The sequence below is a fragment of the Amborella trichopoda genome, chromosome 11 (genome assembly GCF_054954075.1).
Source record: "Amborella trichopoda isolate Santa Cruz 75 chromosome 11, AtrichopodaSantaCruz75HAP2 v2.0, whole genome shotgun sequence".
NCBI classification, from domain to species: domain Eukaryota; kingdom Viridiplantae; phylum Streptophyta; class Magnoliopsida; order Amborellales; family Amborellaceae; genus Amborella; species Amborella trichopoda.
The window spans coordinates 28,370,632-28,380,760 of NC_142346.1; the positions used below are offsets into that span (position 1 = coordinate 28,370,632).

The 10,129-nt window shown below is 37.3% G+C and overlaps 1 protein-coding gene across 1 annotated transcript; it reads left to right on the top strand.

Annotated features, from left to right (window-relative positions):
* Nucleotides 1-2,385: 2,385 nt before the first annotated feature.
* On the top strand, nucleotides 2,386-6,044 carry LOC148779827 (uncharacterized). The gene is made up of 6 exons (XM_088850620.1): nucleotides 2,386-2,877; nucleotides 2,978-3,257; nucleotides 3,422-4,062; nucleotides 4,926-5,057; nucleotides 5,325-5,463; nucleotides 5,656-6,044. The coding sequence occupies exons 1-6, from the start codon at nucleotides 2,386-2,388 to the stop codon at nucleotides 6,042-6,044; spliced, it is 2,073 nt and encodes a 690-aa protein (XP_088706746.1).
* The last annotated feature ends 4,085 nt before the right edge of the window (nucleotides 6,045-10,129 follow it).

Consider the following 10,129-nt stretch of genomic DNA (forward strand, 5'->3'; position numbering starts at 1 on the left):
TGGTGACCGTCAGATCGGCCTAGAGGGCTCATATGTAGCTATGAGCTACTAACCTTAGAATATTTCTAGATATATATATATATATATATATATATATATATATATATATATATATATATATATATATATATATATCATGTCACCATGTTAATATAATATAATGAAACCACATATCTAGAAATCCATGTTTATGGTATTTGTATGACCCAAAACTTTGCACGCACAAAGCTAATGGGCCGAGCCGGGGCCGGGCTTATTGAGTTGGGTCGCATTATGTTTCAGGCTTTCCAAGCCAAGCCAGGCCAGCCCGCTTGGCACATTTTTTAGCTTTTCTTGGCCAATTTGGCCCGGTCTTTTAAATAGTGCTATGATCAATGGCTCGGCCGGGTCCAGCCCAGAGCCTTGCCTGTTAGTGGCCCAATATCAAATCCTGTCTGGAAACAGCCCTAGTTAGAAACTTTATAATGTCTTGAAAATCTATTTTCATCCCCAGTTATAAAATTCAAAATATCAAAAATAGTAAAGACAATCACATCAGTAAACATTTAAAAGTAGACAGTCTAAATAACTTGTTACAAGATGCACAATTTTTTAGACTTGAAATTCTCTATTTTCTTCGTGTCCATACATCTTGAGGTTGAGTTGATTAATTGGAGGGTGCTTCATTGTGAGCACACTTCTTTTGTAAGATTTTTGACGTGAACCGTATTTCAATAATATAAAGTAGTAAACTTTTGATTTTGCAACCTTATCGAAAAGAAAAAAATAAAATTGTTGTCTTATAAAAGCTTTTGGGTACATATCCTATAGTCCCGCGAGAGTATGTTCCCTTGCTCCCTCGGTCAAAAGGGCATACTTTGGAGGATTTTTTCAATTTGAAATTTTAAGAACGACCTAAATTCATAGATGATTATTTTCGCAAGAAAAAATTTGAATTTTTTGTTTTCTAGCACTTATTTCTCACCTTTAAAAATTGGACGGTTTCTATTCAATATTGAGACATCATTTTTTCCGTGTGAAGAGGGTGCAATTACAGTAAATGTTTTATTAAAGTTAATCTATGGATTGAAGAGGATATATCTCCAAAATCCAAGGTCCTAAAATTAATCCCAGATAGAGATTCGAGGGAGTAAGTGAATATTATACTCCCAAGGATTATAATATCTTTTGGCAAAGCTTCGTCCTTGTTTTATGCTTCTAGTAAGGACATGTTTTCTATGAGCCACGGACTCACATGTAGAAATGTGGGCCCCTTATGAAGTGGAGAACGACTGTATATAAAACACACTCTTTTGATCTTCTTATGGTTGTTCCATTGTCCAGCATCCCTGTTGAAGAGGCTATTGAGGAGAATGCTGCTTTGACGGTGTCTAATAATCCCATCCGCTCTGTTCTTCTGCTTCATGATACACCTATGTCTGGGGGTATCGTTGCTACTTTGGATGATACTGCGAAGGAGGATGATAGCCTTCGTATTATGCTTGATGATTTGGGCTTGGACTACACATTTCAATCGTTGTGGTCATGCAAACTCATAAAGACAATATCAGAGCTAAGAAGACCATTGGGCAGGAAGCTGAGGAGAAAGCAAGGAAGGTAGCTGAAGAGTTGGTTGAGAATGATTTCGCACTACTACAGCCTGAAGTTGCGCATGTTGTTGGTTCATGTGGTCCTTCGACTGTTGTTCATCAGTCGGTGAATGCCAGCCAAAGGAAAGAAGAAAGTTGCACCTTCAAGGTGCTCGGCTAGGTTGCAGGTGAAACATCCCATGCTAATGCTTCAAGAATGCCAAACGATTGAAGTTAACCCGGTGTAGCTTTGCTCGAGTGAAAGCTCAAACTCTTTGGATGTCGCTCGCACGTTGGAGTGGCAATTTTTTGGACACATTGCTGATGGTCCAGGTACTTCCTCTAATTTATTTTAATGATTATCTTATCTTGAAATGTTAGGGGATTAGGAGATGCTCGTAGAAGAAGAGATGTCCTATTGCTGGTTAAGAAATTTACACCTGATATTGTTATTTTGCAAGAGACTAAGCTTCCCATCCTTTCTGCTAATGGGGCTTGGACCTAGTCTGTTTGATGGTATGGACTCGTGTGGGGCTTTGGGAGGGTTGTGGGTTTTGTGGGATCCTCTGATTCTACAATGTTTTGATGTCTGTAAAGGGGACTGATGCTTGGCTATGATGTTTAATGGTCCAGTGCCCAATTTGTCTTGGGGTTTATGGAATGTTTATGGTCCTTGTGATGCTGCTCTTAAAGAGGGTTTTCTTTTTGAATTATCAAATGTTCATGCTACATTTAGTTTGCGTGTGTGCATTGGGGGAGACTTTAATTTGATTCGATGGCCTGACGGTTGTCCTCAGCAACTCGCAGTACTCCTTCTATGAGACTGTTCAATGCTTTCATTGAGAGCCATATGTTATGTGAGTTGCCTTTGTCTGGTGCATCTTTTACATGGTCGAATAATAGCACCACTAATTTGATCATGACCAAGATCGACAGATTCTTTGTTTCCAACAAATTCCTTGAGGTTTTTCCTTTGGCTTCGGTGAAATCCCTTCCGAGGTTATCCTCTGACCATATGCCGCTGTTATTTAGCTCTAGTGCCTCTTTTGGTGGCCCTAAACCTTTTTGTATGGAAATTGGGTGGCTGAATGAGGCAGGGATTGCTGATCTCATTAGAGATACGTCGGCAAATACCATCACCTATAGTTTGCTTGATTTTCAACTTCATAAGAAGTTGCTCAATGTAACGCATAAGTTGATTAGTTGGAAGAAAGATAATCAGTTTCACATGGGTGCTAAAATTGATAGACTGTTGGAAGATATTCAGGATATTGACCAGGCAGTTCAGAGCGAGGGTTTTCTTTCAGAGGTTAATCTCTCTTTTAAGACAGAGAATTAATTCCCTGAATGAGCTCCGTAGATATGGGGAAATCTATTGGAGGCAAAGATCTCGTGTTAAGTGGTTGAAGGAGGGGGACCTTAACACGAAGTTCTTTCACGCTATTGGCAGTGCTCGTAGAGGACAGAATGATATCTTCAGTTTGTCCATACCTGGGATTGAACATGATGATAAAATAGGACGGGAACGAGCCATTATTGAGCATTTCTCTAAGGCCTTCACCTCAGAAGTTCGTTTTACTCCCTATATGGATCGGATTCCCTTTAAGACTCTCTCGGTGGAGGTGGCCGGCCAGCTGGAGGCAGTTGTGTCCATGGAGGAATTAAAAGCCGCATTTTTTTCTTTGGCTGGTGATAAGGCCTCGGGGCCGGAGGGTTCCCTTTGTATTTTTTTCATAGGTTATGGCTTATGATTTCGGGGGAGCTGTTAGGTATGTTACATGGTTTTCTCCTTAGGGGTGTGTTGTTTAGGGGCATTAACTCCACTTTTATTTCTCTTATCCCCAAAAAATCAGTTATTTCGAAATTGTCAGATATTAGGCCTATTAGTTTGCTGTCAAGCTTGTATAAAGTTATTGCTAATGTTTTTGCAATAAGATTGAAGAAAGTATTGCATTCGCTTATCTCAGATCCTCAAGCAGCCTTTATCCAGAATAGGCTTATAATTGATAGTATTCTAATTGCTCAAGAATGCATTCATTCGCGGTTGTCCAGTGGAGAGCCAGAGGTGGTGTTGAAATTGGATATGGAAAAGGCCTACGATAGAGTTGAATGGGGCATTTTGTTGGAGAACATGAAGAGGATGGATTTTGAGGCGAAATGGAGGACCTGGATCTTTGGTTGCCTATCCTCTGTGTATTTTTCGGTGATTATCGAGGGTTGTCCCAAAGGCTTTTTTAAAGCTACTAGAGGTCTTCGTCAAGGAGACCCTCTTTCACCTTTTCTGTTCACTATCAATGCTGAATGTTTTAGTCTCATGCTGACGAATGTGGTAAATAATGGACATTTTTCAGGGTTTCCTGATAGGGTTAGTAGACCTATTATTTCGCATCTTCAATACACTGATGATACCTTGATTTTTAAAGAGGCTAAGATGGAGAATATTGTAAGCATTAGGAGGTTTCTAAACTGCTGTGAAGTGGCGGTAGGGCTTAAGGTAAATTTCTCAAAAACTTCTTTGGTGGGGATTAATTGCTCTAAGGAATGGACAGAGGAGTTGGCGGCGTCTCTCGGTTGCAAAGTTGACACTTTCCCCATGACTTATTTGGGTTACCAGTGTTTGATAATAGGCTTCCCAAATTTGTTTGGGATAAAGTGATACTACGTGTCCAACTAAAGCTAGATATTTGGAAGTATAAATATCTCTCTTTTGGGGGAAGGGTGACTCTATTGCGTTCTTGTCTGACCATCCTACCGATCTATCAGATATCTCTCCTTAAATTGTCTGTCTATGTGGGCAATAAGTTGGAGAGGATGATGCGTAATTTCTTGTGGGGCTCAATAGGGGATTCTAAGAAGTACAATTTGCTAAGGTGGGATAGCGTTTGCACCCCCAAATGTGAAGGGGGGTTGGGCATTAAGAAGTTATCACTACTGAATGAAGCTTTATTAACCAAGTGGTGGTGGATGAGTTTACAATTCAAAGATCAGTTATGATATAAGGTCCTTGTGGCTAAATATGGGGTGGATGGGTTTGGTGTTTGGATAGGCAGGGGAGCTGGGAGTTCAACTCGTTCGGTCTTTTGGAGGGATATCTTTTTGTGCATAGGTTAACTTCATAGGGACATTCGGTGGTGCGTTGGAAGTGGTATGCATATCCCGTTTTGGCATCATAAGTGGTTAGGCAATGGTCCTCTAAAGTCCTCCTTCCCTGAGCTATTTGCTAAAGTGTCTAACACGAATGCTTTGAAAAGTGACTGCAACCAGTTCATAGGAGATTCAGTGGTCTGGTCTATTTAGCTTCCTTATAATAGGGTCAACGACAGCTTCTTGATACAATACTTATCTTTGTTGGAGCAGCTGAAGGAAGTTTGGATCTCATCTTCAATTGAGGATGAGTTGTGTTGTGAGCATAGCCATGGCGGACTTTTCTCGGTGAAAGCCATGTATTCTTTACTGTTTTATGATAGGCACATATGGTCCTTGCCTCAGGTTGCTCTGATGTGGAAATTGAGGGTTCCTCATAAGGTCCAATGTTTTTTATAGTTAGCTGATCAAAATAAGATCCTAACGGTTGACAATTTAATTAAGAGAGGTAAAATCCTTCCCAATTTTTGCTTAATGTATAAGGATAATGGTGAATCTGTTTCACATCTTTTTATTCATTGCACCTTTGGCTCGCATATTTGGGCTTCCTTTTTGGACATGCTTGGATTTAGGTTGGCTAAGCCTCAGGATGTATTGTGTATCATTTCTCAGTTGGTATTCCCTAATCTTCCAAAGTTGGGTGTTGTCTTATGGCAAATCATTAAGGGGGCTATTTGTTGGGAGATTTGGAGAGAGCGGAACGGCCACACCTTTGATGGGGTTGCTCTCTCTTGTGAGAGTCTCTTTCATTGTATGTTACATACCCCTTGGCATTGGTTTTCGGCTACTAATGAAGGGAGGGGTGTCTCTGAGACGGATTCTCACCTTTACTTAGCGAATTTGGTCTTTTCCAAGGTTCCCAATTCTCGATAAGTTGGATGCTAGCTACCTCCTTATAGTGGGTCTTTAAAATTGAACTTCGATAGGAGCTCTTTTGGTCCAGGGAAGGCAGGTATAGGTGGTGTGATTAGGGACTCGGATGGTACTGTTATCTTAGAATATGCTGGGCCTATTGGGGTTGCCACTGCTAATGTTGCAATGTTTTCTTTGTTGCTTTATGGCCTACGGTTAATTAAATCTAGAAACCTAGGAAGCATTATTGTGGCGGAAGGTGACTCTCTTAATGTGATTAAGTGGTATAAGAGAGAACAGAAAGTCCCTAGTAGATTGTGCCCTATTTGGGGTTGGGTGATGGATATGATTGTATTGCCTTCTCTGTCCTTCAAGCATGTCTACAGAGAGGCCAATGTTGTGGCTGATGATTTGGCCAAAAGAGGGGTTTCGCTTGCTTCTTTCTCCCTTGGCCAATCTCTTGATTCATTTTCTCCTTGATTATTTGTAATTTTGCTTGAATTTCTGCAATAAAAATTGATAACATTGGTAAAAAAAAAAAGAATGTGGGGCCCTTAATAGTTTATTTTTCAAATAGAATTTGATCCTAAATTTTAGGGCACATATAATCTTTAACATGGGGATTATTAACCTGTAAAAATAGATAAATTTTTAAAACTATAAATGATATTTTTTGGATAAAATATTTGAACGGTTGATTTTACTTTTTTTGTTTAAAGGACTATTATTTACAGGGGAACCCTATTTTGGTGGACGGTGTAAATCTCCAAACCCGCATAATAACAGGTGCGAGCTTGGGCGCACCAAACAATTTTCCTTCTAATAAGTTGGATTACATGTTTTCATGTATGAATGAAATAAGTGATGTTATAATTGTTTCTCTCGCTCATGTCTATCTCCCTCTCTCTCTCCATGTATTTTAGGATGATGATTAAGAGTAGGTTCATTTAAAAGCTTTATGGGGTCCAGTATAATGCATCAATATTCGATTCCATACTCGTTTGCCTTGCTAAACACAATAAAACATGCATTAAATTTCACTCGAAGAATGATCATTCTAATTTCCAATTTTCCATATCAGCTTCCTGTGTCATTTAGCCATTACTCTCTATATTGGATTTGAAAATAGCTAAAGAATGCACCAACATCTTTGAAGTTGCAATACCATTTGTAAGCCACTAAGAAGTAAGAACACATACATTCAAATGTGATATTAGCTAATACTCATACTTTACCAAATCATAGACTTAGTTCATCCCTTAATTCAAATATAGTTTGGATCTACCATGCAATATGCAAGATGGATTAGAGCATATATTGAGGGACTGTGGATTAGAGCATATATTGAGGAACAATAAACAATCTTAATGAATATATATGATAATTTGTAAAGATCACATACACTCTACTGCAAAGAGACTATTCAACAAAGAGAAAACCTATTCAAAGATAGAGACTATTCAGAAAAGAGAAAACCTCTACCTGATTATAAAACTCTCTCGGTCTCTTATGCACATCCCTCTCTCTCCTCTCTATCTCTTAAGAATGTCTCTCTCTCTTAACCCCCACTCCCCTCTAAAATCTTTGTCTTCATCTTTTTCTTTTATATTTTATTATCTTTATCTCCATAATTTACAAGTAAGTTAAGAAAACGTGAAAGGGCCTAATCTAAATTACCTAATTCACCAAAAGATAAGTCAACAAAATATCCGAACCTCTTATTTTTAGGAAGTGCATGACTTTTGTAGACTGTTGCCTTTTCTATCACTTTCCCTAGGATACAAAATGGAAAACGTGCCCCACTCTAAAATTTAGGATTTTTTTTTGTAGATCAGTGAGGAATACATGCCCCTACTTATTTTTAAAAATAATTAGTGATTTTCAAATGTGTCAGTGAGAATAGAAACCTAGACCGATAGCTGAGGCTCAAGTGGTAAATGTGTCAATGGGAATAGAAATCTAGACCGGTAGATGGAAACCTAAACCGATAGGTAAGGCTCAAGTGGTAAATGGAAATCTAGACCGGTAGATGGAAACCTAGACCTATAATTGAGGCTCAAGTGGTGAATACGTCAATGGAATGGAAACCTAGTTCAAGTGGTGAATGCATCAATGGGAATGGAAACTTACACCGGTAGTTGAGACTTAAGTGGTACTACCACCACGACCTCGATCCCATTCCAAAAAAGAATGTTATTCAGTGGGGATTTGTAAAATTTAGTATATCTCTTGGCTTTCTTCCTATATTTCTACATGCAATATTTTAAGGTGTCAATCTCTTTGGAGTTGTATATCTATCTCTTTAGATATACACTTACAAGTTAGAATCTCTCTATGCGTACTTTCTCTCCAAAAAGATATGTACTATTTCTCTCTCCAAACAAGTGTGTACTCTCTCTAATCCTACGATGTGTACTCTTTATCTCTCTCTTCAAAACAGATGTGCACTCTCTCTATATTCAATTATGTGTACTCTCTATCTCTCTCTTCAAAACAGATGCACACTCTCTCTCTATCTTCCTTTTCTCTCTTAAAATGTATGTATACTCTCTATCTAATCCCATAAAAGATGTGTAATCTCTGTCTTTTAAAAGATGTGTACTCTCTCTCTTTTCTCTCTCTCTTCTTTTAAAAGTGAGAATGTCTCCTACAACCTCTATAAAATTAGAGTCTCTTCTTATTTTCGTAACAGGTTTCTACCCCTTAACTTTGGCTTAATAATGTAGTAATATATAGTACATTATTAAGCAAACTACATTTATTAAGCAAGAGTTGAGAGGGGTGGACATTTGTCACAAGAATAAGAAATGACCCTCGTCTTATAGAGAGTGTATGACATAGTACCCATCTATAGGGAGAGAGAGAGATGTACCCTCTTTAGAAGGAAAGATAGATGTAGATGAAAGAGTGGTGTGAGAGATATATAGAGAGAAAATTAAAGAGTAACAGATTTTTAGAAGATAGAGAATCTTTAGAGAGAATTTTATGGTTCCTATTAAACTTCCTAAAAGTGTCGGTGTAGTAATATAGGAAGAGAAGTGTGTACCCTCTATAGAGAGAGAAATAGAGAGACATGGATGAGAGAGATCTAAGAGAGATATGTATACTTATATACAAGGGAAGAGATAGAGAGAGAAAAGATGAAAGAGAGATGTGAGAGATATATGGAGTGAAAATTAAAGAGTATGAGACTTTTTGAAGATAAAGAATTTTTAGAAAGAATTTTATAGTTATTATTAAACTTCCAAAAGTATTGGTGTAGAGATATAAGAAAAGAGATGTATACCCTCTTTAGAGAGAGAAAAAGAGAGACGTGGATGAAAGAGATGTGAGAGGATTATGAATGCTTATATTCAAGGGAAGAGAGAGCATATGTATCTCCTAAAATATTTGGCAGTATCCTAAAACAAACCCTAGATCATGTAGAGAGCTTTTTTTTATGGAAGCTTAGAGATATGGGACGTGGAAAGAGATATGGGAGAGAGGGAATGCATGAGAGAATTTAGGAGAGATGAACGAATTTTATAGAAGCTTATATTAAAGGAGAGAGATAGGGAAAGATTGGCGAGAGAATGCCTGTAGAGAGAGATGTCTATGGATTCTTGATATGGAGAGATTTTAGGAAAGATGAGATATTTTTATAGAAGGTTATGTGTAGGGAAGAGAAAGAAAAGGAAGTGGAGAGAATAAATATATATCATAAATAACTATCTATAGAAACATACTAATGATACCAAATAGAACAAAAATAAAATAATTGATTCTATTATAAATTTTCATTTATTTAAATAGAATATGATAATCTAAACATACCACAATCTATATCTAATTAGAGAGAGATGCACATAACTTTAAGGGAAGAGAGACCTAACCATAGTATATTTAAAAGAAAAAAGAGAGAGTATCCCACGTCCAGCTTTAAGAGGGTAAACCAAGCCGCTCCTTTAAGGTACGAGAATACATATATTCTTCTTATCTTCCTCTCTCAAGGTATGAGAGTACATATATTCTTCTTTGATAGGATGAAGGCATGAGAGTACATATTTTCTTCTTTGAGATAATGGTTCCCATCATGCTTTATGGTTTTCTTATATTAGTGTATTTTTATTAAATTTTTTGTTTTCATTAGATATTGGTTTAGTTTTGTTGAATTTTGTGTTTTCATTACATAGTTTCGTCAAGCTTTTACTAGGTTTTGGACATCTTTGAAGTAATGTTACCCCATCATGCTTTATGATTTTGTTATATTGGTTCAATTTTGTTTGTGCTTTCATCTTATATTGGTTCAGTTTCATGAAATTTTTTGTTTTCAGTCCATAATTTTGTCATGCTTTTACCTTAGTTCAGTTTCATTAAATTTTTCGTTTTCATCTTATATTGGTTTTGTTTTATTAAATTTTCGGTTTTCATGCGATAGTATCGTCATGTTTTTACCTGATTTTGGATTTTTAATATGCAAAGTCATAGAAGTGCTCCTCTAATTGTTTTATTTTCTTTTTTCTAGATTAGTTTTCATAAGTTTTAAGTTTCAAGTTTTGTTATTTCGGTTAATTGATAGAGGGGCT